At 46.7% G+C, this 26,431-nt stretch overlaps 2 protein-coding genes across 3 annotated transcripts in view; one reads left to right on the top strand and one right to left on the bottom strand.

Annotated features, from left to right (window-relative positions):
• The first annotated feature begins 924 nt into the window (after window positions 1-924).
• Window positions 925-9,328, top strand: AVPI1 (arginine vasopressin induced 1). 2 transcript variants are annotated; one of them, XM_069568252.1, is made up of 3 exons: window positions 925-1,268; window positions 7,445-7,842; window positions 8,763-9,328. In XM_069568252.1, exons 2-3 carry the CDS (start codon window positions 7,556-7,558, stop codon window positions 8,920-8,922), a joined length of 447 nt encoding a protein of 148 aa, XP_069424353.1. In that variant the 5' UTR covers window positions 925-1,268; window positions 7,445-7,555; the 3' UTR covers window positions 8,923-9,328. The 2 variants fall into 2 exon arrangements, with proteins under 2 accessions (XP_069424353.1, XP_069424354.1); XM_069568253.1 differs by having other exon boundaries at window positions 1,197-1,624.
• A 920-nt stretch (window positions 9,329-10,248) lies between these two features.
• Window positions 10,249-26,431, bottom strand: part of PI4K2A (phosphatidylinositol 4-kinase type 2 alpha) — a 27,062-nt gene continuing 10,879 nt past the window's right edge. Inside the window, exons 3-9 of the mRNA XM_069568249.1 lie at window positions 23,970-24,101; window positions 23,445-23,598; window positions 19,801-19,862; window positions 17,765-17,864; window positions 16,876-17,009; window positions 16,341-16,400; window positions 10,249-12,675 (exon numbers count right to left, since the gene is read on the bottom strand). Of these exons, the coding sequence (XP_069424350.1) occupies window positions 12,514-12,675; window positions 16,341-16,400; window positions 16,876-17,009; window positions 17,765-17,864; window positions 19,801-19,862; window positions 23,445-23,598; window positions 23,970-24,101 (804 nt within the window). The 3' untranslated portion in view covers window positions 10,249-12,513. The remainder of the gene's footprint in view (window positions 12,676-16,340; window positions 16,401-16,875; window positions 17,010-17,764; window positions 17,865-19,800; window positions 19,863-23,444; window positions 23,599-23,969; window positions 24,102-26,431) is intronic.

Here is a 26,431-nt window from a genome sequence, read left to right as displayed (position 1 = left end):
ATGACTACAAAGGTCAGCTCTGCAGTGAAAAAGAAGTCAGGGAGACCCAGCTGCCTATTCCCAGGCTCCCTTTGTGCCATTTTTAAACCAGTGCACAAATAACTTGTCTTCCAATGAAGCAAACAAGTACTGATCAAGGGCCTACTGGACACCCTACATCCACTCTTGCCCTTCCAACCCAAGTTTCAAGCTGTACTCAAAGTGAATTTCTATAAACACAAATTTGTCATGAGGATGAAATGAGTTAATATTTGTAAAGTCTGACTGGCATTACTGGCACATTGTAAGTGCTATAAAGTGTCTATTAAACAAACACATACAGTGCTATTCCCCACCTCTCTCTCTCTTGCTGACCTTACTCCAGGCCTCAATTCAAGACTTCCTCAATCAAGTTACCTCCTGGCCTTAGCCTTAGCATGTTCCCTCCTCTTTTCCCAGATCCACGCCTCTTCATCTGTTTAATCTCAACGCCTCCTTCACAGAAAAATATGACTCTACCTTCTAGGACCTCCCCAAGGGAGCTTAGATTCCTTCCTAATGTTTATCACAACTGTAATTCACAATTAAATGTTTTTAGTTTTTCAATATTTTGCTAAGCTGTAAATTCCCCGATTTCAAGATTAGAACCCAAGACATTCTGGCTTTGAAACCAAAGATCTGACTACCGCACTGACTGTCCCTTCCCCTCTCTCAAAGCTGGAGCCAGAAGACAAGTGGAGTACAGTTCAAGGAGCTGCAAGTCCGTTTGCAGACGGCCACACGCAGCAGCAAGGAAGGCGGCGCCGCGCGCACAGGCCTCGGGTCCAGAGCAGGGGGGCATCCGTCACGTGTACCCGGCAGAGCCAGCCGTCGCCGCACCCCGGGGCAGGAATGCGGCCCCGCCCCCACTCCGGAGCCAGCAAAACCGCGCTGTCCTAGAGGACTGACGTCAATGAAAGGGGCACCTCCGGGCGCAGTGCGAGGGTGGCAGTGGGCGGAGGGAAAGGGCTGGGAGGGCACGCCCCTCGCTGCTGCTCCGCCGCTAATTGGACCCGAGGCCCCTTCGCACTCCGATTTCCAGGCCAGTGGAGAGAAGGGGGCGGAGCCTGGACACGCCCCTCGCCTCTTTACGGCCTCCGATTGGCTCCCTGTGTCTCCGCGTTCGATTTTGGAAGGCTCTCCGGGAGCTCTCACCTAGGCTCGGCTGAGGATTGGCTGTTCCGGGGCTGGGGAGCGCTTTCTCCGGGGAGCCGCGGCTGCGACCGAGGTGGCTCGCCTCGGGAGGCCAGGTACGTAGGTCGACAGCCAAGCTTTTGCTGCGGTGGAGGCGTGTGGGAGGGCTGTCAGAGCAGAGGTGTGGGTGAGACCCGAACTCCCAGGTCCAGTTAGGGCCCGTCGTGCGAAGCGGCCACGTCTAAGACTCAGGGGCAGACCCGTTCTGGTGGTGTCGTGTGACCTCGGCCAGGATACCCCCTCCCAAGGTCTTGTCCTGTTGATGAACGCCGTCTGGTCCTTGTGAGCACCATCGCGGCAGGAAGCCCAGAACTGCGCCTGCCCTTTCGAAAGCGTTGAAAGGGGTTGGAGTGGGGGCATCTTAGCTGACCCCATCCCGATTGGAGGTCTATTGGCTCTGCGCTCCTGCGTGGTGAGTAATCGCTCTAACTCCCCACGGGACCATGGAGTGCTGAGGGCACAGACACACAGTCTTGGGAGACCTGCCTTTGATCCCTGCACCTTCCAAAACCTGCAGAAGCAGATAGCATATTTCAAAGCCTCCCGGGTCCTTCCTCCCCATGAAGACTTCCTCAGCCATCTGGCAGGAACAAAAATAGCAGTGATTGAGAGTGTGGGCGCTGAGATCAGACTAGGGTTCCCATCCCAGTCTCATCACCTACCCATCTGTATGACTTTGGGAAGTTACCAAACCTTTCTGAGCTCAGGTTTCTCATCTGTAAAATGGGTGTAACAAGGATAGTGCCTCCTCATAGAGGTGTTGTGAGGATTAAAGATATTACTTCTCAGGAAGTGCTGTTCTGCATTTGACAGGGAGCAAGCTTGACAGGGAGCCTCTACTGCAGGTATGATTTAAAAGTCCACAGATGAACCTATCTCCCTTTACTCTCTTCTCCCAAGAGTGAAGGCCCTTTCTGAGGGAGTTTCATGAGTGAAAATGAAAATGGCCGAGATTCTATAGTCCCTGGTGGCTAAATAGCCTGTCTCCCTCCCATCAGCTTCCCTGGCAGGTCAGTGGTAAAAGAATCTGCCTGCCAATGCAAGAGATACAGGTTCGGTCCCTGGGTTAGGGAGATCCCCTGGAGAAGGAAATGGCAACCCACTCCACTATTCTTGCCTGGGAAATCCCATGGACAGACAAGCCTGGCAGGCTACAGTCCATGGGGTCACAAAAGAGTTGGACACGACTTAGCGACTAAACAACAGCAATAACTACTCCCTTCCATCATTCATTCATGATGTAATGTGCTGGGATAGATCCTTGGCATACTACAGTACTAATCTTTCTATCCCCTAAGAGTTATCTATTCTCACCATTTTGAGGATGAGCGAATTGAGGCAGGGGAAAACCAAGGCCTGCCAATGCATTCAATTATCAATGGCAAAACCAGAATTCAGGGTTCTTGGACTCTATGAAAGAGTTAATCCTAGATCTAGCCGGAGTTTATTTCCAAGTCATACCTGAGAATTGACCTGGGGAAAGGATCCATTTCCTTTCTCTACCTTCTGGGACACAGAATTGCAGACCAACCTGTGTCTAGTTCTCTACTGGCTGAACTAGGCCCTGTGTGAGGCAGGACCCACATAGCCATTTGGACTGACCCTCCTGCTTGTAGGAGCCACTGATTTTGGCTGCTCTCCAGCGGGCAGGGAAACAGGCCAAGGCCAGAAATGTTGATATGGGCCTTGGGCCAGAGCCTCCAGGTTGTTTTTTTTTTTTTTCCTTTTTTCTAAGAGGCCCTTGGCCTCTGGTTACAGATTGTCAACATCACCAATCCTATCTGAAGGGGGTGAGCTGAGTGAGTGAGGGCTCAGTTGCCGCCCAGGTCACACAAGTGTGTTGTGCCTGTCATAGTTCTCTGCACCTCCCCGAGACCACACTGTGAAAAGCTGTCTGAACTGAGCTTCATACATTACAAAAAATGCTCAGTTGGACACCGTATTTGTATACTGCAAATTCAGTGCATGGTGAGTCACTTTTTAAATATATTTGTCAGAGCTTAGCATTTCCTTTATTGCCTGTTTCAAAACAAGTTGAACTTCAATTTCAACATTTGATATTTACTTTGTGAGTTCATTTTTAAGCTAGTTTGGATCAAATTGAAGGATTCTGCAATTAGTCTTTACTCATCAGCTCACAGATCCATGCCTATCTTTTATGTCAGCTCTGAAATGAAAGATCCATTTATAATCTTTTAATAGCCCCATGGTTTCATTTCCCAGTTTAAACAAGTGCCATTGTTCAAGTACACACTGACTTCCCTGGATTCAGGTCTTGTCCAGGAAATCAGTGGGAAAGTAACACATTGAATGAGACAGGAAATTTTCTCCTGATAGTAAGTTTTCTCCTGAATCTTCTGATTCAGCTTTCTCAAAGTTTATCATCTAATCCTACTTGGAATCACTGATTTTTATTCCCAGCCTCACTCTGCTGTCTGAATTCCAGGATGGGAGGCCAAGCCAGGAGTGAGGGACCTCAAAATCTGGAGTTGCCAAGGCCTCCCCGAGGTTCACGAGGATATGGTTGAGGTTTGGGGGCTCAGACTTGCCCACATGGTTCCTTGTTGGTTTGTTTGTAACTCTGTAACTGACTGCTGGAGGCAGGGCCTTGCAGCCCTGGTAGAGGTGGGTGGCTGGACCATCTGGAAAGTCAGGCTCAGCCATTTCCTCCCTAAGGCAGCTGCTGCTATTTGATCCTATGACCTGTCTCTCTGAAGGGCAGGTGAGACTGACTGAGTCCCAGAGCAGGACTATCAGCTCTTCTCCCACTGCACAGATCAGCCTAGGAGTCTACTCTAGGCCATAGCCAGCCTAGGTCACTAGAATGCTTTCGAGCAGTGAGTTCTTCTACCAGACCATAACCCCACAGCAGCACAACAGTGTCTGGCCTCCAGGGAAGACTAAGGAGGGCAGAAAAGGGGAGTTCTCTGGCACCTAACTATACAGACGTGTCCACACATGTTGCTCCTGGGCTCTAGCAGACAAGCTAACTCATCTCCACTTCCGTGTGGACCTAGCCTTGTCATGGAATCACTGACTCTCAACACCAGCACACGCCCTGGAGACTATAAGAATAAACCCTTCCTTTCAACTGTAAGAGGAAGACAGGCCCACAGAGGCCATGTGAAGTGCCTGAGGTCTCTTAGCCAGTGAGTGGCAGCTCGGGCTCAAAGCTAGTCCCCTGACTCGAGCCAGATCTCTGTGCACTGGGCTGCGTTGCAGTTCCAGGTTTCTTCTGTAGAGGCTGGGGCTCTTCCCCTTCAGAGCGCCATGGCTTCAAGGCTGGGGGCAGCCTGTCACCCTGTAGACAGCTTTGGCGCTAGTGGAGATTAAAACAAATTCCACACCCCGATTCTTGCCTGGGGTGTGGGACATTCATCCTCTTCCCTTTCTACTGGCGCGTTTCCCCCTACATGAATTAGAAAAGAATAGTGAAACAGTCTTCACAGATATAATGGGAAGAAATGTGCTTTGAGCTGCCAGGCTGTGAGGGCAACTTGGTGATTCAAAAGCTCGGGCCGCAGTCACTTAGACTAGGGCTCACCTGAGGCTAGGGTGAGCTTGGACCTGTATTTCAGGTCCTCTTTAGTACCCTATGAATGGCAATGAGGTTAACAGTGCTTGATTCCTAACAATGGTTTTGAGGATGAAATGATACCATGCATGTTGCTGATTCAGAATAAACACGCCCAGCTTACATGCTTAGTCACTTCAGTCATGTCCGACTCTTTGCCACCCTTTGGACTTGTAGCCCACCAGGCTCCTCTGTCCATGGGATTCTCCCAGCAAGAATACTGGCGTGGGTTTCCATGCTCTCCTCCAGGGGATCTCCCTGACCCAAGGATAGAACCTGCGTCTCTTATGTCTCCTGCACTGGCAGGCGGTTTCTTTACCACTAGCGCCACCTGGCAAGGCAAACACCCCATAGTAGTTAGCTTTTGCTTCTCTTTATCAGCCTGAAAGTGTGACTTGGTGACTGTTGTTTTCTGGTCACAGTATATTTATATCATCAGCTCTGGAGGGTTAATTACCACACATATTAGGTCTTAACTGGATTCCCATAATTGTGCCTACAGAGAGGCAGATTTTAAAATCCCCATTTTCCAGATAAAAAGCACATTTTTAAAAAATTAATTTATCTGAAAGTCTTCTGCAGGTTTATTTTAGCTACTAAATCTTTTCAAGAGAGAGAGCAGGTTATGATAGAAACAGAGTGAGTGTAGAAATTATTAGAAGGAGGGTGGCTACTGAGGTGAGGAGGAGGGAGGGCCAGGGCAAGGGCGGGTGGGGAACAGTCATATCTGAGGAGTCTGAATGGGAGGGAGAGATCGCTCAAATTCTCAAGAGCATCAAAGGCAGGTGAGAGTAAGGGTTATGTCTGCAGGTGGGTAGGCTGAGGATAGGAAGCTGGTAATGCTCTTATTTATATGATTCTCATCTTTTATACTTTTTACAGTTGAGTATGTACATTTTTTATTTACATTTATTTCAAATTTGATGTTTTTTTTAAGCTGGGCTGCTGGTTGACTGGTCTCTCTGTAATTAGCTGTGTAGTGGGGTCTGACTTAGCAACCAACCTTCCCCATTAGGCTCAGGACTGTGCAGGGAGAAGGGAACACAGGCAAGGCCTTCAGCTGGCTCAGGCCAGACTGCTAAGAGGAAAAGGAGGGTCCACATTACACCCCTGACGTAAGTGAAAAATCCAGAAGGCCAAGAAGAGGGGCATTTGTATTTATTTAGCTCCCACTGGGGACCTGATACACACTAGACCCATTTAATCCTTACAATAATCCTGAGAAGTGTTATTAGCCCCATTTTCTAGTTGAGCAAACAGGCCCAGAGAGATTGAGTAACTTGCCTAAGGTCACAGCCAGGAAGAGCTTGGGTGTGTTAGTTGCTCAGTCGTGTCCTACTCTTTGCAACCCATGGACTGTAGCCTGCCAGGCTCCTCTGTCCATGGAATTCTCCAGGCAAGAATACTGGAGTAGGTTGCCATTACCTTCTCCAGGGGATCTTCCTGACCCAGGGATTGAACCCTGGTTTCCTGCACTGAGGGAAGATTCTTTACCATCTGAGCTAACTGAGAAGCCCGGCAGAGCTGGGACTCAAAGCCAGTTCTGTATAACGCCAAGTCTTTGGTCTTCCTGGTCTCCAGTCTATTTTCCAATCCCATAGCCATCTCAGGCTGTGGTGAAGACAAGGATAAGGTGGGTAAGCCGAATCCCTTTACCATTCACTGAAAACTATGGAGACCTGAGCTAATTGTTTTCATCTGGCATATGAGTGGGGTGTGGCACTGGCCCAACCCTAACTTTTACTGAGATTATCATAGATTTCAGCCTGTGCTGAGAGGATATTTCAATCCCGTAGCCCCTTCTTCTGCCCCTACCTTTCTCTCTGTGGTTCTTCAGACTGTGGTTAGATCTTCTTGGTCTATTTCATGCTGTTTAACTAAATCATATGGACTTGGCTCATCCCCCCTCCCCCCAGGAGCTTGAAAATAGAAGACAGGATGCTCTTCTCAGTGTTACAGATGGAAAAGCAGACTGGTGGGGCATCTTACATGGTCTTAATGCTTTGTGTCTTCACTCAGCCCTCACAGCAACTCTAAGAAGTAGGTACTTGTATGGCTGATTAAGTTTACACAGGAAGCAGTGGAGGCGAGGAGGATCACCTAGCCAGTAAGTGGCAGAGGTGGCCAGAAGCCGGATTCCTGCCTGTGGAGCCCAAGGCCACAGCCCCTCTCTTGCCTCTGTGCCACAGAGCTTGGGTCTCAGCATCAGAGTATTGTTCTTCAGTTTCCTCAGCTGGGACATGAGGAGGTTAAAAAGTATCTACCTCCTAGGACAGTTGTGCTCATTCTTGATTCAACGATGTTAATGTGAATACAGCTGTTATGGGGGTACCTGCAACCTGAGTGCTTAAGACATTTCGGCTGCTGCTGCTACGGGTGTTATCACTCGGACCTGGGGTCTGTGTGGACTGAAGCCAGAGAGACTTGGCCTCTGCCTCTGGCTCTGCACTTACACATGGCTTTGTGTCCATGAGAAAGTCATTTAACATCTGAGGGGTGCATCTTCACCTCTAAAGTGGAGATACACAATCCTTACCCTCTGTGACCCTTAATACATAGGTCAGGCATCTAAACACTGTAAAGTCTGACTATCGTTATTATCTCCCCAAAGTGCCCTGGGAAATCAGTGATTTTAAGTCAAGACTTATTCTATTTCAGCTACTGGAGAACAGAAATACCAGAAGCCCTTGCGTTGGTCAAGACCCCCAGGCTTGGGAAGGGCCCACTGAGCTGCTGGCGTCCCTCCCTGCTCTTTCTTCAGCACCCAGGATGGGCACCCCTGCATCTGTGGTCAGCGAGCCACCCCCCTGGCGGGCCCCCCCGGAGGTCCGGGGCCGCAAGCAGGCCGCGGCCAACATCTTCCAGGACGCTGAGCTGCTGCAGATCCAGGGCCTGTTTCAGCGCAGCGGGGACCAGCTGGCCGAGGAACGGGCACAGATCGTCTGGGAGTGTGCAGGGGACCATCGTGTGGCCGAGGCCTTGAAGAGGCTGCGCAGGAAGAGGCCCCCTCGGCAGAAGCCGCTAGGCCCCTCGGTACACCACTGCAGCAGGCTCAGGTAGGCCATGGAGCACGACAGGCCCGCTCCTCCATTTCCTGGCTGGTGTGGCCTGGAGCCGCTGGCCTGGCCTCCCTGAGAAGGACCTGCCATTGGGGTTGTTGCCAGGTCTACACAGTGCCTACCGTGTGGTTGGCACTTAGACTGTTACTGCTGGGGTCACCTATGACCCTGTGAACTCCCATGGGAAGGGGTGCCTGGGTCCACTCAGTGCCACCTCATTTCACAGTGGTTCTGAACCAGAAGTGAGGGAGGGACTATGGTTTGGAAGGGAAAAAAAAAAATCCTATTTACCTGTTGTTGAACAGGTAACATTCAAAAGTAAGCTGGGTGATCATCTGAGCTGTGGGACTGCTGAGAAAATAGCACAGGAGAGTACCATAGAGACATCAAGGGTTAAAAACTGTTGAGAAACTTCACCAGGAATTTCCCCCAGTCCTTCACCTCTTTGCTTAGGTCGCTGCCCACTCAGGAACAGCAAGCCCCCAAGAGACCAAGCGGAACCATATAGGTGGCCTAAGCAGTCACTCTGGGTTACGCTCTGGGCCCAAGGCCTTCAGAGGTCATCAGGGCCGGGGCAGCAGATCAGCTTTGTTGCTCCTATGAATTTCAGTTGATCAGTAATCCCTGCTGGAATCATCTTAAGAAGGCTACTTGCCCTCTGGTCTTGTATCAGGACAGGATGAGGAGGGTGGAGAAACACAGAGTGTCACACCCCTGATCTGGTCCAACTCCCCTTACAGAAAAGCAGTCTGAAACCTCTGCCTTGTCATGCAGCTCTCTGGGGGCAGAGATGAGACCAGAGCCCTGGTCTCATCTGGCTCTGAACAGTGTGCTTTAATAGTTCATCATGACCAAAATCTCTTCAGTCCCTGCTGTCTTTCCTGTTGATGTTGGTTTAACGTGACTGTTCCCTGCAGAACCGCAGAGCCCTGTGCTCCGCCGGCCGAGCCACCGAGCAGCGCCACGGAGATGGCTTCCAGTGAGCAGTATGTGAACTCTAGGAGGGCCAGTGCCCGGATCCGCCGGAACTGGAGGAAGCCAGGACCCACAAGCTACCTCCATCAGATCAGACACTGAGCTGGGAAAGGGGCCGGGGCCGGCTCTATCCTCCCCAGGAGTCACAGAGACTTTTGCCAAAGGGCTGGGGAAGGCAAAGAAGAGACAGCCTCACTGCTGTCACTGGCCTGTGCGGGCCAGAACAGGCCCAGAGGCTTCTGCTGAGCTGTCCCAGGGGACCTGTTCCTCACCAGACTGTGGAAAAGCAGTGCCCGTTTCTGCCTCAGCCCTTTTCAGTTTAACACTATGCCTGGGCTGCAGGGTAGCCTTCCTGGGAGTCAAGTGACAGGCACTCTGACGCAGCATCCCACTACTCCCGCTACAACTGTGGCCCATGGTCCAGCAGCTCGTCCCACACCCCTGCCCCTTCAGGCCAGCACAGGAAAAACGTAGTTCAAGTGGCAAAATAAAACCATGTGCATCGAGAGCTATGTGAGTCTGTCACGCCAGGGGAAGATCTGGAAATGGACACTCTGGAGCCGGGGGTGAGGCTCGGGCTCACTGCAAGGATGGGGCAGTTCCCAGGAAGGAGAAAACAGAGCTGGCCTCCTGGTCCAAGGAGAGGAGAAGGGTCTTTGGCCCCTCACCAGCTCCTATTACAGTCAGAACTGCATAGTGGGCAGCGGGCCCTGGGTGGGATGACCCATGCAGTGGGTACCAGCTCCTCAGCTGCCCTCTTCACCCCTGTGGGCAAACCATTCTGAGGCGGCTCAACAGCTGCACCAATCATGCCTTTTGCGTTACTGAAGTTTCCTGAAAACCCCTGAGGTGAGGATTTCTGACTGCTGTTCTGGCTTTGGCTCAAAAGAAGCCATTAGCACTTAGCTTCCCTCTCAACCCTCCTATCTGCTTGATTATCCTCACTTAGAGGAGCCAGGGTTAAAACCCCTCCAGGTGGACAGGGATGCACACAGAGCAGGGCTGCCCTCTTGTGGCCAAGAAGAAAAGCCAGTCCACACTCCTCAATCCAAGCCCTCGGGGAAAGATGATTCCGGAATTTAAAGTTATTTCAGCTTTTAGAAAGCAGACATTGCAAAAACTGTAAAATCCCTATCAGAGGAACATCTCGAAACAAAACACTAATATTTCTGCAAGAAATATTCACGGTAAGAAAGATACATGATGATTATAAACAGCTTTGCATCAATCAATGTAGGTTCAGGTCAGGTGTTCGTGTCAAGTGGGTTAAAACAATATTTTGGGAAATGAGAACCTGTACTACTCTACTAGAGGAAAACAGATTCAAGAGCCATATCTCAGCAACTCCATGGCAATACAGGGTTCTCTGCCCTTAAAAAGGCATCCTACCTGGTCTTCTTTCCACCAAAGAAAGCTAGACAAAAAAGGTCGGAATTGGACTTGTTATTCATACATTTGCATTGATTTAAATACATTACATATACAATTTTCTACAGTGCATTAGAACAATACAGAGGCAGCGGCACTCTCACAGCCCAGCCTCCACTCCCTGACACTGGGAGATGGGCCGATGGCTGGCAGAGGGCTGGGCCGGGCAGCTCTGTGAGGGCCACCCAAAAGCCTGCCCTGGCACTCAGGGCCCAGGCTCTCCCAAAGTCCACATTCAAGGCAACCTGAGTACAGGCTTCAAGGAGAACAGATGTGGGCCAGGAAAGGATGCCCCGTACTTTCACCTGCCAGGACTGGGACCAGCTCCCTCTTACATTGGACCCAATTTCCTTTGCATCCCAGAGCTGGTCTGGCTGAGGGCAACGTGCAGATCTGCTCAGTGGGGGAAGCAACCAGCCCTTTAGACCGCTCAGGCCCTCTCCACCCCAGGTGGGGCAATTCAACAACACGTTTATAAACAGATGTCTGTGGAGAGCTAAATATACCCTGGTCCCCTCCGGCCTCTGGGAGCCCTGCTGCTCCCAAGTTCTCACAAACATGGTCCCCAAGGCCAAAGTCCAGGTCAGCTCAATGGGATTGTCAGGACTGGGGCAGGCGGGGAGCAGCGCCTCTGTCCACAGGGCATGCACACCCAGCTCCAGAGACTCTTCTGTTGGCGGGGTGGAAGCCCAGGGTAAGCTGGCTCCTGGGGGCTGTACTGGAAGGGGACCAGCCTGGCCCAGCTGACAAGAGGGCTGCACACCTCTGCTCCGCTTCCTGCAATAGCAGGAGCTAGGCAAGCAGAGGGCACACGGCAACAGTCCCCACTCCTTTTCTTTGGTTGGTTTTCAAACCTTCAAGATAGTTTCTTTCCAAGGCTGATTTGACCAATTGCAGGGTGCCAGAAACTTGAACCGTCCAGGGCTGCCCCATAGCCCTGGGTGACACCCTCTGTACTCCCCACTGAGGCCATTCTTTGCTTTGGTGTAGAAAGGGCTCGGACAGCTGGTAAGGGGGAGAGCTGAGCGGAAAGAGACAGGGAAGCAAGAAGATGCACACTGGGCTGGGCAGGCACTGGGGACAGTGGGGACACCTCTCTCCTTAGGGCCCCACCTTTCTCGAGAAGCCATAGAAAAACTGGCCTGGAACAAGAAGTCAGGGAGCAAAGGGAAGCTGCTAATTAGGAGGCAGAATACAAGTCTCATTGCCTCCATCCAGCAGCAGTGGTACCACACAAAGAAACCCAAGGACTTAATATCCTGTCCTCTCATGAACTAGACCCACCCTAGAACCCTCACCGAGAGCCACTCCAGAACCCAGAACCGAACCTATTAAGTCAAAAGAGTTGAGAAAAAAATCAAAAACAACAGCAACAAATCAGCAGACTGGGAAAGTCTGTCGTTTCTGGCCAGGGCCAAGGACTAGGGGAGCAAGACAGGGGTAAGCCCACCCACAGAACATCACAGCTTCCAGCATATACTTAGTGGTATGGATCATGTTCCCATGCTGGGGAGGTAACTGCCTCCCTCCTGTCTTTGCCTGAGGGGAAAGCAACCTACAGTCCTGGCCTAGAGGGGCTGGGTCCCCAGCGGGGAAGGGAGCAGAGGTGATCTAGACACTGTAAAACTGCTGGGAGTTCCAGAGCAGTTGTCCCCTCACTGTGAAAATCGTGTCTGGAGTCAACCTACTGCACTGGTGGGAGGAAGACGGAAAGAACACTCGGCAAGACACAAAAGGGAAGTGTGGCTCCTGTCTGTCCCGGCACTGCGAGCCTCCCAGCTGCCTTGGTCCGCACAGTAAGGAACTGTGAGACACCTGGGTGTTTGGGTCCATGCACATTTAGGTCTAGATCAGAGGTTTTGCCATGAGAGGGTCTGGGATTCTACCTGGGTTTTGCTACTAGTACTGAAATTTGTATTTGTATTTTTTCTGATGCAGAATATAACAAGGAATAGCAACAGAGCAGGGTGTCCAGGAGGGAAGGGACTTTCCCAGCCTGCCCCCAGGAGATGCTCCTTTCCCCCTGTCTGGACGGCTTGCATGGAGCGCCAGCCCTCCCCAGCACTCAGGAGGGCCCACAGCACCTCTGTCCCTCTGCTCATGCTTCTCCCGGGGCCTGGGAAAGCTTGGAGGGAGTGGTGAGCAGAGAGGGAGGGCTCTTAAGAGCACTGATCTCCACCGGTTTCTCTGGCTTTCTTGCAACCCGCTCCCCAGGCTTCCTCCCAGCCCAAGTCTCAGACAATATGCCTTTGTCTGCCTCTGGGGCTACCACCAGGAAAAGAAGGGCTTCCGACTCTGAAAGCTCTGTGTGTAGGACTCGCTAGAAGATCGCTGGTGGGAACGGGCCGTCTCAACAATCACAGGTGGCATCTGGACGAGGTGCAGGGGACACTTGTTGTCTTTCAGGGCCTGGGTCAGATTTAGGATCTGCAGGGGGGAAATGAGATCAGTGAGAGCAGTGCCTAGGCATCCTGGTCTGCCTCCGAAGGGAGACCCGCAGGCAGAGTGCTCCTATAAATCAGTACAAAAACAGACCATACACCAATGGAAAACTGTACCGACAGGCTATTTACCACAATAAGAATGTAAGAGGGCAATACTCAGAAAATGGAAACCTCTCTACCTTTTAAAAAAATACAAAGGAAAACAAATACCTCCTCTTTCGCCTGTCTAGTTAGTAAAGATACAGAAGAAGATATCGACTCAGAGTTGGGGAGTGTTCAGATCATGGGACTGTTTTTCAGAAAGGCAAGTGGACCATAAAGGCTTAAAAGTGGACAAGCCCTCTGACTCAGCAACTTCATTTTTAAGGATTAAGGGAACAATCATTGACATGCACAGAACACTTAAGTTTCAATCTATACAGTGCAGTATTGTTAATAACTGAAAATTATATAAATGCCCGAGAGTATAGGATCAGTTAATAATCTAAGGGATTAGAAACAAGCAATTAAAAAACATTCTACGGGCATGGAAAACTGATCACAATGTCTTGGACAGAAAAGAAAGGAGATAAGGAACCAGTATTAGTGTGACCCCCACCTTTATTTTCTAAAATCCTATTTTCTTATCTATGGAGGAAAACAGGTCTTAAAGGTTGGCAGTGATTATTTTTGGGTCAAGAAAGGTGACCTAGAGATAGAGTGACTTTAGTTTATCCTTAGTTTCTGATTCTCCTACAAAGACTATGTATTGAAAAAATAAAAGCCATTTCAGTTGAACTCTACCTCTCATGCTGACATCTTTGTTTCAAATAAGTTTTTACTTTAGAATAATTTTATACCTACAGAAAAGTTGCAAAGATATGTACCTTTTACCCAAGTTCTCCTAATCTGATCACCTTCTATAACCATGGTACCTTTACTAAGAAATCAACACTGGAACATTAGTATTAACCACACTCCAGACTTGACTCGGATTTCACTAGCTTTTCCAGTTCTGTTCTTTTTCTGCTCCAGGATACCACAGTATGTGTGGCTCCTCACAAATCTGTGTCTGTATTTTACAGACGTTTCAGACTCGTGAACAGAGGAACACATTTCTTTCCCCTGTCACAATCAGCCACCACCGTGTATCTTCTCTGGTAGGAAAGAACAAAAGCTGAAGTGGTCCTACCACAGCCTTTGAACCACCCGATGCTGAAGATTTTCACAGCCAGGTCAGAGGATGGCTGGGCGGCTGCCCCCATTCACATAGACACACATGCCTTGAGCCATAACGATCCTTGGCCTACAAAGGCTACCCTCAAAGAGGCAGAGGTTCACCTGGAACAGAGGTCACAAGTGGATCCTACCGGTAATGAGTTCCTTTTTAACTTCACTGTCTGGGTATTTGTCAGCACCCTACACTGCTTCAAAGAGCTTTGAGTACAAGATCAGGGCAGGGAACTAAGAAGAGATTCAAACGGAATCAGAGTGGACATGCAGGACACCATCCAGCTGATGACACAGGATTTTACTACCTCTCTGGCTGGGTCTTCGGGTTAGGGCCACCTTTCAAGTACATTTAAGTCTTTGGGGTAAAACGTCAAACTGTCAACAACTTACTTCCAAAAGATTTGGCCAAATGCAAACAAACAAAATCTATCTATCTAGGGAGAGAGACAAATTATAAAAGAGATAAAATTATACAGATGTATAGATAATATTCAGATAGATAACATTTAGTGATATAAGATAAAGCAAACGTGGCTAATTAAATGTAATGACTGGTGAGTCTAGATGACTCCCTTCTTTCAATTTTACCGAGGTTTGAAATGTTCCTAATTTAAAAGTTTAAGAAAAATTTATAGCAGGTACATAATGCCAAAAAAGAAATACTGTCTTTGAAGATGTTATCAAAGCTTTCCCTCAGACTCTGCGTTCTTTATCTAATGTCTGGTTAGAAGCCTTTATGGTGAGGAACAACTCTATCACCCGAATCCATCTCTCCAGGGTTCCCATTCTTCCCCTTGGGCTCCAGGACACTGTACAGTCCACTCCATGACTGCGGCTCAGGGAGACAGAAGGTGGTGCATTCCTTCCACCCATGTGCTAGGAGGAGGAGCTGGACACTCACCCATGACTCATCCTGACAGTTTCAGCGGTAGGCACTCTAGGTCGTAAAATGCCACTCGCTCTCAAAGGACATTAAGAGCACACGATGGAAAGAAAGCTAAAATAGCTCGCTCTCAAGCCCTGCCCCTCTGCCTTTTGCCACTCTCGATAATGGCCTTAACTAAATAGAATGAGAGGAAAGTTGCTATGTTTGCCAGAGACTGGGAAGGGATTAGAGAAGACAGTGCAACAGGGACAGAGGTGCAATCTACACAAACTAGAGAAGTTTGCTCCTTTACGCTGAGGTTCACAACGCCAGAGTACGCCACGTGGCTTTTAAGATTTCTAACAATTCTGCCAGCCTAACTGGGCCTTTACATTATTTGGGAAATGTAGGAAGACCATCTTATGGTATTCAGGCAGCTCTAATAACTACAGCTATTAAATCCTCTGTCTGTCCCATTTCTAGAGAAAACGGGTTTGGTAAGCTCAAGAGTTGCCCTCATCAGAAGCCTTTTGCTAAATGGAGGAAAGAGGGTAACTGGATAATTATGACTGAGAAAAGCTTCCTGTCCTTCAAAGATGTGAGAAGCTGTATACAAAACCCTAGTAAAATAGCTAACCCATGTTGAGTACTTCAATATACCAGCACTACTCCAATTGTTTTCAATCACAGATCTCATAATAACCTTATGAGATAAGTGCTGTTATTAATCCCATGTTACAGGGAGAGAAACTAAAAGGAGGAGAGATTAAGCAACTTGACTGAGACCTCACAGCTAATAAATGGCAGAGTCAGGCTTCAAATCACACACCCTGACCAGTTTGTGCCCTAACTGCTAGGCTATTCCAGCTGTCTTTAAGACTTCAAAGTGATACGCAGAATGTCAGTGTCCTCGAGCTTTTAGGCAATTTTCAAGCTGTTCTTTGCTCTGCTATGGAAGATCAACAATGCCTTGGTGGTTTCCTTGGTTCTCTTTGAAGATGAAGGGGAGAAAGAAGAAATAATGTGGCTTGTAACTGTAACAACAAAAATTATACCCATGACCAGCATCTGAGTGCTTACCATGTGCCAGGCATGGTTTTTACTAAACACTTGGTACACATAATCTTATGTGATTCTCTGACCAGCTCTGCAAAGTATGGTAACTGTCCTGCTCTATAAAAAGGAAGCAGAAGCTCCTGCCCAAGGCCATGGTGCTGGGGAGTGGTGAAGCACGTCTGACTCCAGAGCCTAGCTCTTAATCACCAGGGGTTACCGCTGCCCTGAGCAACCTGAGGACCCAGACCACCAGCTAAATCCACCAATGAACTACCAAGCAAGTGGCACAGAACCAAGCACATAGTAGGTGCTTCACCAAATGCCTGATACCATGGAAGAGGTGGGAGATCTGGGCCGGCTACCTTTCCTCTCAGGTGTTAAGACAGAGTCACAAGCATGGATGGCACAGACTAAAATGGGTGTGAGATACGACCTTTACACACTCACTCAACATGAGCATATGACCCTCTCAGAGAGACCCTGGGGATGATACCAGGAGGATGTCCCAGGCTTACCTGCCCCCGCATGACAGCAATCTGCTTATGGAACTGGCCCCTATCGAAACCAGGATCTTTCTGCAAAAAGAAGGGCAGAAGGAGATACAACCTGCATGAATGCCTCAGAAGAACCCATTTTCCTCCTCCAACTAGAAAACCCTCAGGAGGCTTAGTGATGTTCACCCCAACCCCGATGACTCCATTTCACAGACAGCAAAATAGAGAACAAGTAACCATCTTGTCCTCAGTTTCATGATTAACTCTGAAGAACTCCAGGCTCTGGGGCTCCATTTGAGAATGAGAGCTCTGTAGACACACTGCAGCCACGTGACACACGGGACACGAACCAGCGTGACTCAGCCCAGCTGCCAACTGTTTTCACACCAATCCAAACTAGGTCTTGCTGTCCACAGGGAGGAAACCTTGCTCTCCACTGGCTAACACAAGCCAGAGGATGTTTCCATTCTATCTTGGCTTGTATCAGGACAAATTAGGAAAACCGCTGGAATTTTTTCTTCCATATGGTTTTAAGGCTAAGGGTCCCAGGGCTAACCTTGAAGAGTTCATACAGATCCTCCTCCAAGTCCTTGACGAAGTTAGGGTCTGATATCTTTGGAAGAATCAGATCTTTAATCTCCTGAGAGAACGGGATTTTTGCCTGGGGCAACCAGGCCCAATAAAAAGGATCTGAAAAGAGGAAAAGTCAAGATCAAAGCTGGTGTTGAAAGAGTCCCTGTCCGTCTATGTCCCCCACCTATCAGAGCACAGGTAAAGTTGCATGCCCCTTATTTTAAACACAACAGAAAATTAAAGCGACAGGGGTCACTAACCCTATAGGCTAACCAGTTCCGTGGAGAAACCAGGGTTCAAACCCAGGTCTGTCTAATCCCTGAGCCTGGGCTCATTCCCAGACATTATATGACTTTTCAAGATGCAAGCCTACCTAGAAGCAATTATCAACACTTGCCACTGAAACACTGAGACGCTCCTTGTCAAAAGACAGACAAGTACTGCAAAGGGACTAGTAAGCCCCTACTTGTCTCTCTCTCTTTTTAAAGGTTTCTCAGTTATAACAGGGCCAGGGGTTGGTTTCCAGGATGTCGACAAGGAAGACAGAACAGGAACAGCAGCTTATATTTAGAAACACGAATCGAATAAATTATGATAAGAGTCTTCAGAAAGACTAAGAAAAATGCAACGCAGAGATGTGAAAACTCAGCTCTGTGCTTCTGATGGGAATAATGTATGGGAAAAAGGATACTAACAGTTTACACTGTGGAGTGGTTGCCATGTGCCAGCCATTGTGCTCAGGTGCTGAGCTGCATGATTGCATTAGTCCTTAGAACAATCTTGTGATAGAGGTATTATTCTCTTCATTGCACAGATAAGAACACTGAGAAAGAGCACGAAAAGAGCCAGACCATAGTGGTCTTGAGACTTACATGCCCTCCAGGAGTCAGGATGCTTCAAAGGGAAAGCCAGTCCATTATCTATGGCCGCCACCTTGATAACAGGCTCCTTCACCACCACCCAGTCTGTGTCCTGAAGAGCAAGGAAGACTGAATACTTAGGGAGCCCCACCTTCCTCCAGCGCTTTAAAGCAGAAGCAAAGGCTCCCATCTCAACCAGTTCAGGCACCAGTCCTTACTCAATCTCTGAACCGGTTTCCAAATTGTTACCTGGACTTAATATATTTATGGCACTTTGATTTGGCTAATTCAAGGTTCTCAGAGTCCCTTTCTCTTCTTAGAAAAAGTACACTTTCTCAAAAGTTGTCACAGTCCTTGGTAACACAGGAAATGACAGTAACAAAAGAGAACTATGAGCCATTCCTCACAGGGAAAGGCAATGAGAACCCTAAGAGTCTAAAAAAGGGACAAAAAGTTGCGTCTGACTCTTTGCGACCCTATGGACTGTAGTCCGCCAGGCTCCTCTGTCCATGGGATCCTCTAGGCAAGAATACTGGAGTGGGTTGCCATGCCCTCCTCCAGGGAATCTTCCCAACCCAGGGATTGAACCCAGGTCTTCCACATTGCAGGTGGATTCTTTACTGTCTGAGCCTCCAGAGAAAACCAAAAATACTGGAGTGGGTAGCCCATCCCTTCTCCAAGGGAACTTCCCAACCCAGGAATTAAAGTGGGGTCTCCTGCATTGCAGGTGGATTCTTTACCAGCTGAGCTACCTAGGAAGCCCATTAAAAAAAGGGAAGAAAAATCAGTTATAAGTCAGTCAAGGTCCTTTAATGTGGATCTTGAATCAGCAGCCACTTCACTGGTGGTGACATTTTCCAGCAAGATACGAGAACTGTGGATGAAAACAGCTGGTTGCATTTGCACAACGGAATCTGTTCCTCGGCTTCACTGAGGCATTAAGAGGAAAAGGACGAGAGCTGAGTGCAGAGACAGTGGAAGAGGCTGCCTGGGACAGCGCGTGTCAGACCCTCCCAGGACTGTGTATTTGGCTCCGTGCTCAGGTTAACCAGTGCCACCACAGAACAGGGCAGGTGGGCTCAGGATGCCTGTACCAGAATCCTCTGGGATACCTTACTAGAAGTGTGAGATCCTCAGTGTTACCCGAGATCTAATGGAGGAGAGGCTTGTAGAATCCATGCTGTTTTTAATAAGCTCGTAAGATGGTTCTGATGTACAGAATTTCTGAACCACTGGCCTGACTGTGGGAAGCATTTTGCAGTATATATGTGCCTCAGGTCATCACAATGCGCATCTTAAACTTGCAAAGTGTTATATATCAATTATATCTCAATAAAACTGGAAGGGGGAGAAAACACTAAAAAGAAAAAAGCCAATCTTACTCTCCTTCTCCAGGTGGCCTTCCTGCTAATTTTTTAAAATGCACAGGGGAAGTGTGGTGGAATAGAAAAGCAATGAGAGCGTAAAGAAAGTTGTAGGAAGCAGCTTTTTCTAAACTCACATTCTGTGGAACTGTAGTCTTGTGAGAAAAGTATTCCATGGTCAAAGGTTTAGAAATCACCAGGCCAAATGAAATCACACAGGTGCACTGATGCATTATTTCTCAGACCTTTACTATGCTTCCATACAATGTGAATCTTCAAAGAAGGCACAAAGTATGCAACAGATTCCAAATTTATTTGAACTTTTCTTCATTCTATCTCTATTAACATCAATCAGCAGGATATTCCTTATAAAAACATATTGAGGTGACAGAGGATGAGATGGTTGGATGCCATCATGGACTCAATGGACATGAGTTTGAGCCAACTACAGGAGACAGTGAAGGGCAGGGAAGCCTGGTTGGCTACAGTCTACAGGGTTGCAGAGTCAGACATGACTTAGCAACTGAACAACGACTACCAAATATTAACCTCAATTTTAAAGGCGTGTGCTATCCTGATTCCTCTGAACTTATGTGACCTAAATATCACACTATTATGTGCTTCCGTATTGTGCGTATACCCCACCTCATCCTCTCCTTAAAAAAATACAGATTAACCACTTACCCGAGAGTTAGAACTATCCATTGGACAATCGTATTTGATCAGCCAGTTGTCATTGCCTCGATCTGTGAACAGAAATATGAAGTTAGTAGACAAAACTGGGGTGATTTTCACATTCAGTAGTGGTGAATTAGACATTCTGACACATGGAAACCACTCATACTATTAAGAACAACTATAAAAAAGGGACAAAATGTTTTAAAATTTCTTGAAGGGATTGGAGATTTTATAAGACCCTTAAGAATTAGACTGTCATGATCTGGGAGAAGAAGACTCCAGAGAGGGGAGTCCACCCGTTGTGGCTTCTTTTTTCTTACAGCACCTGCTGCTGATTTGGGAAGAGGTGGTTACGATGCTGAGAGGTAGAACAGTGTGCTAACAGCCCCAGGGAGCTAGGGAGACAAAGCCTGGTGACTGGCAAGGAGGAGGAAACCCTGGTAGATCATCCATGCTCTGCATTGAAACCTAAAGGGCTAACACCTTGGAAGTAAGCAGAAGGTAAGGTATTTCTTCTCAATACCTAAAATTAATGTGATCCTAGGCTTCTGATGACCCCAGCAGCTTGCCAGAGGCAAACATCTTCTTCCAGACAGGATTGATATCAACATCCTTGACCTCCAAATAATTCTACAGTTTTTGATATACAATATCTGACACTTAAAAATAACAAGGTCTACACAGAGACGAGATGACACGAAAACAACAGAAAATTCAAGTAAATCTACAGGGGCCTCAAAAAAGATATAAGCTCTGAAGTGTTCAAGATAAAATCCTTAATACGCTTAAGAAATAAGAGTATCAGCAGAAAACAATCATCTACAAAAAAGAATCAAATAGAAATTCAGGAAACGAAAAATACAGTTACCATATGGACAACTTCCTTCTCCACAGAAGCCATGGGAGCAAGAAGATTAATGAAATGTTTTTTAAATACTGATGAGAGAAAATAATTGCCAATCTCAAATTCTATGTACAGTAAAAATATCCTTCAAAAATGAAGCTGAAGTAAAGACAACTTCAGACAAACAAAACAGAAAATTTGTCACCACCAGACTAGTACCTCAAAATAATATAAGTCATATAAGAAAAATCCAGACCAAACATCATATTCAATAGTGAAAGACTAAAAGTTGTTCCTCTAAGATCTAGTGCAAAGGAAAAATGCCCAATATTACCACTTCTATTCAACATAGTACTGAAAGAACAGAGCAATTATGCAAGAAAAGAAATAAAAAGCATCCACATTTAGAAATGAAAAGGTAAAATTATCTCTATAGATGATATGTTCTTATGCAGAAAACCCTAAAGATTCTACAAAAAACTGTTAGATCTAATAAATAAACTCAGCAAAAGTCAGGATCAGGATACCAAGTCAACCACAGAAATCAGCTGCATTTCTATTCAATAACAATGAACAATTCAAAATGGAAATTAAGAAACAAACCCATTTATAATATCATCAAAAAGAATAAAACACTTAGGAATTAGTTTACTAAGGAGGTAAAAGACTTGTATAAAGAACACTACACAATATTGCTAAAAGAAATTATAGAGACATAAATAAATGGTAAGATGCCCCATGTTCACAGATTGGAAGATTTAATACTGTTAAGACAGCAGTACTGCTGAAGGCGAACTTATCTAGAGATTAAATGCAGTTATATAAAAATCCCAATGATGTTTTTTGCAGAAACAGAAAAACCTATCCTAAAATTCATATGAAATCTCAAGGGACTGCCAAAGAGCCAAAACAATCCAGAAAAAAGAGTAAAGCTGGAGGAATCACATTTCCTCCAAAACTTACAAACTTATTACAAAACTTACTACAAAACTATAGTAATCAAACAGTGTAGTACTGACACAGAGACAGACCAATGGACTAGACTACAGAGTTCAGAAATAAACCCTTGCATATATAATCAAGCACAGTTTGACAAGGATGGGACAACCATCAGCAGGCTACAGTCCATACAGTCTCAGAGAGTTGGACACAAGTGAAGCGACTTAGCACGAATGGGAAAAGCACACGGAAAGATGTTCAACATCACTAGTCATTCAGTTCAGTTCAGTCGCTCAGTCGTGTTCGACTCTTTATGACCCCATGAACCGCAGCATGCTAGGCCTCCCTGTCCATTACCAACTCCTAGAGTCCACTCAAACCCATGTCCATCGAGTCGGTGATGCCATCCAGCCATCTCATCCTCTGTCATCCCCTTCTCCTCCTGCCCTCAGTCCTTCCCAGCATCAGGGTCTTTTCCAATGAGTCAGCTCTTCTCATCAGGTGGCCAAAGTATTAGAGTTTCAGCTTCAACATCAGTCCTTCCAATGAAGACCTAGGACTGATCTCCTTTAGGATGGACTGGCTGGCTCTTGCACTAGTCATTAGTGAAATGCAAATCAAAACTACAATGAGATACTACCTCATACCTATTAGTATTAGGATGGCTACTATATATATATATGTTTATATATATAGACTCAGAAAATAATAAATGATGGTGAAAATGTGGAAAAACAGGAACTCTCGTGCACTGCTCTTGGGAATGTAAAACGATGCAGCTGTAAAATGTTCTCCATACTATGGAAAACAGTATAGTGAAAGTGAAGTCGCTCAGTCGTGTCCGACTCTTTGCTATGCCGTGGACTGTAGCCTACCACGCTCCTCCATCCATGGAATTTTCCAGGCAAGACTACTGGAGTGGGTTGCCATTTAAACAGTATAGCGGTTCCTCAAAAAATTCTAAACACAGAATTACCATATGATATAGCAATTCTACCTCCAGGTACACACTCAAAAGAACTGAAAGCAGGGTTTCAAAGATATTTGTACACCCATGTTCACAGCAGAATTATTCACAATAGCTAAAACGTGGAAGCAACCCAAGTGTCTGTCTACAGATGAATGGATGAGTGAAATGAGGCATCTACACACAATAGACTATTATTCAACTTTAAAAAGGAAAGAAATTCTGACACATCCTACAATATGAAAGAACTCTGAGGATATTATGCTAAGTGACCAAGCCAGTCGCAGAATGAAAATACTGTATGAGTCCACTTGAATGCATGCATGCTAGGTTGCTTCAGTCGTGTTCGACTTTTTGAGACCCCGTGGACTGTAGCCTGACAGGCTTCTCTGTCCATGGGATTCTCCAGGCAAGGGCACTGGAGTAGGTTGCCATGCTTTCCTCCAGGGGATCTTCCTGACCCAGGGATCTAACTAGGGCCTCTTAGGCTCTTTACCACTAGCGCCACCTGGGAAGATATGAGTCTACTTAGATGTGGTGTTTAAAGACAAAACTGTCCTGTACTAGGCCAGGCTACCACGAATGACTAGGGATCAAGGATGAGAGCGCTCTGTGCTGCTTTGGAAGAGCCAAAGTGTCTTCTGCAGGAGACTGGGAGAGAGGCGAAGGTGAAACATAAGTACTCACCGCCTCTGATAATTACACACGATGTGCCTAGACAAAGCTGGTCTAGAAAAAGTATTTTCAGCACCCTCTCCAATGTGTATAACCCTTCTGTCTTATTAAAAACTCATCCTGACAAGGTACTCTGATACCAAGCTCTGCAAGCAAGCCTCCATGTCTGCCTGGTGGCTCCTTACAGCCAGGCACCAGGGCACAGGACCACCCACAGCTGCTCACCAGTGTTGCGGATGATGTAGTCCAGGACCACCAACCGCTCAAACTGCAGGAGCAGCTGCCTGTTAGTGTTCTCAGGAAGGGGTTCCGCTTCAAAACGCCGTAGCCAGTAGTCTGCATCTTTGTAACTTTCAACAAAGAGCTGGAATGAACCAACCTGCAACCAAAAAGGAAGACTAGAAGAAGTATTTCCCTACAGCCCAAGTCCAAAGATCCCAGGAGTAAGCCAAGTACCCACGAAGGCCCTATAGAGTTTATCTTAGAAAAGGGTTGTGACAGTAATTGCTCATCCAAATTCAAAAGGCGCAGTTAAATGGTCCAGAGGAGTAAAGTAAGGAAGTTACTCTCTATTCTTTGGAGAATTACTCCTCAAACCTTAGGCCCTTGACAGACATGAATAAGACTGGTGCCTCAGGGTAGGCTATTCAAGTGTCCAAAGGTGGGCCTGCAAACACCTTATTTCACCACTTGGATGGTTATGCCATTATAATCACCACCTCTGATGAGCCACCTGGGGGCAGTCTATACCTTCGGTGGTAGCCCAATGCGGTTAAACCGCTGTCCAACTTTTGGCACTTTCTCCAACGCAAGCCGCTTGCCCCTGGACTTCACTCGGTCGATGGCACTATAGTTGAAGGTCTCACTGGCCAGGTACACCACCTACAATGGAAACAGAAGAGATACCAAGGTTAGAATGAAGTTTAAGGAACTATCCCAGTATGGCGAAGAATAACAGCTAGATGCTCACCAGCACTGCTCCTCTTCTGTGTATGGAAAGGATGCACTTCTAACTGGGAGCAGACGGTATGTGACTAGCTCAGGCCAATGCAATTCTGACAAAGTGACGTATGCACATTACTTTCAGGCCTGGCCCCTAAAACTTCCCATGATCCTTAGTTCACATTTCCCAATCTGTGCAGCTGGAAGAAATGAAGGGCTCAGAGATGGTAAAACCACATCACGGAAGGAGCCAAGATCTCTTGCGGCTACATAAAGTGACGTGGATCTAGGAGAGCTGCCTAACTGGCATGGATCTTGATTCGAGCAAGAAATAAACTCCTATCGTGTTAACCACTGCAATTCAGGGGTTGTTATAGCATCTAGAATGAATTACGCTGACACTACAGCTAGCTCCTAGGTTAGGAGAAGATGGTCCAGGATCTATTTTCTCTCCAAATAAAAATTAATTGCACTTTATTCCATACCTTTTTATTTCCTGTTGAATTTTATACTGTGTACAATAATTTACATTTAAAAATTAAACAAACATTAAAATTTGTTTTAATTTTTAGTGCATTGCTATGTATTTATATAGACTATATCTGGAATACTAAGCAAGAAACTAGTAATAACATCTGCCTCTGAGGAAGGAAATCTAGGGGCTAGAAGACGGGGTGGGAGAGAAGCTGGATTACTCTTCTTTGTTTAGGTATGTGGGTGTGCTCAGCCGTGTCCAACTCTTTGTGACTCCATGGACTGTAGCCCACCAGGCTCTTCTGTCTACGGGATTTCCCAGGCAAGATTACTGGAGTGAGTTGCCATTTCCTTCTCCAGGGGACCTTCCTGACCCAGCGATCAAACCAAGTCTCCTGCGTCTCCTGCACTGCAGGCAAACGCCTAACTGCTGAGCCCTGAGAGTGGGGGGTTTGTTTAATCTCTTGTGCCTTCTAATTTTTACACTAGATGCATGCATTACCTTTAAAAAAAATTTTTTAATGGGCCACCAATATTACACTTGCAGAGATACCAGTATAATCCATAATCCATTTGGACATCCATTATAACACTTAACCACATTGTCTCATGATTATCCATATCTAACTTGTTTTTTAAAACTAATGAAATGTGGGGTGGATGAGAACCACCTTATTTACATTAGCATCCCAAGTACAAAACAGTGCCTGGCATATGCCTCTTTATTAAGTGAATGAATGAATGAGTTACAAGTTTCTTTCAGATAGCACTGAGTTTCAGTATATAAATACCAAAAATAAAATTTATAAGAAAATTCTTTCTTTTCCTAAGCCTTGTAAAATTCATTACAAGTAACTAATTTTGCCCTTGAACCTTAGAGATAGCATAAAGTAATTCCCTTCCTCTCATCCATCCATCCATCCAGTTTTAATAGGGTACCTAAAACAGATGTGCCAAGATGTATTATAGGTTAGCACTTTCTACGTTACAAATCTGGAAACATCGGCACGAGAACAAATGGGAAAAAAGGCTTTCTTAAGACTATCTTGCCAGTTTCTATGATGAAAACCCTGTTCTCAAGATATATACCACACTTTCCCTCATCAGATTTATTTTTGATCAATTTTTGTAGCGAACCATTCTTTCCCTAAGACTAATAACCTGAAACCTTGTAGGAAGAGACAGCAGAGATAGTGATCAAGTGAGAATTAGAGCCTTATTATTTGAAGCTCTGGCACAACTGTAAGCCCTGTCTCCATAGTGACAGATACTGTGATCAACTGGATAGAATCCTGTCACAAGGGTGGGGAGGCAGGAAAGAGAGAGATCACTTCTTACTATTATCCAGCAGCTGTTATGTTAAGCTTGCAAATGTATGTTAAGCTTGCAAAGTTCTATCTCATCTCAGTCTCATGGAAAACATGATTTTTTGTTGCTGACTTTTTGATGCAAAAGATCTTCAGGCCTCATTAAGGTTCTCTAATAGGGAAAGAAGAAGACTAGAGATGGGGAAGAACAGGATTGTGGGGCGTGGCATTAATGATTAGAATAGTCATAAAAATACCACAGGCTAAAATGTATGGAGTGCTTACACAGTGCCAGGTGCTGGGCTACATACGCCACGCGGATTATCTTATGTAATATTAATGGCCACCCTATCAAGTAGCCAGTTGTAGTGAGTAAGGACGACTCTTCCTCGCAGTGCTGGGGCTTCTTATCGCAGTGGCTTCTCCTGTTGCAAAGCACAGGCTCTAGGGTGCATGGGCTTCAGCAGCTGTGGCATACAGGTTCAGGAG

Source organism: Ovis canadensis, chromosome 22 (genome assembly GCF_042477335.2).
Source record: "Ovis canadensis isolate MfBH-ARS-UI-01 breed Bighorn chromosome 22, ARS-UI_OviCan_v2, whole genome shotgun sequence".
Lineage (NCBI taxonomy): Eukaryota > Metazoa > Chordata > Mammalia > Artiodactyla > Bovidae > Ovis > Ovis canadensis.
Note: the sequence above shows the minus strand (reverse complement) of the source record. Positions and strands in the feature narration are given on the sequence as shown.

Excerpts from the sequence above, each read along its gene's own strand:
- AVPI1 (XM_069568252.1), top strand. The coding sequence starts at position 7,556 with ATGGGCACCCCTGCATCTGTGGTCAGCGAGCCACCCCCCTGGCGGGCC. Across the intron at positions 7,843-8,762 it reads CACCACTGCAGCAGGCTCAG|AACCGCAGAGCCCTGTGCTC; the intron begins GTAGGCCATGGA and ends TGTTCCCTGCAG.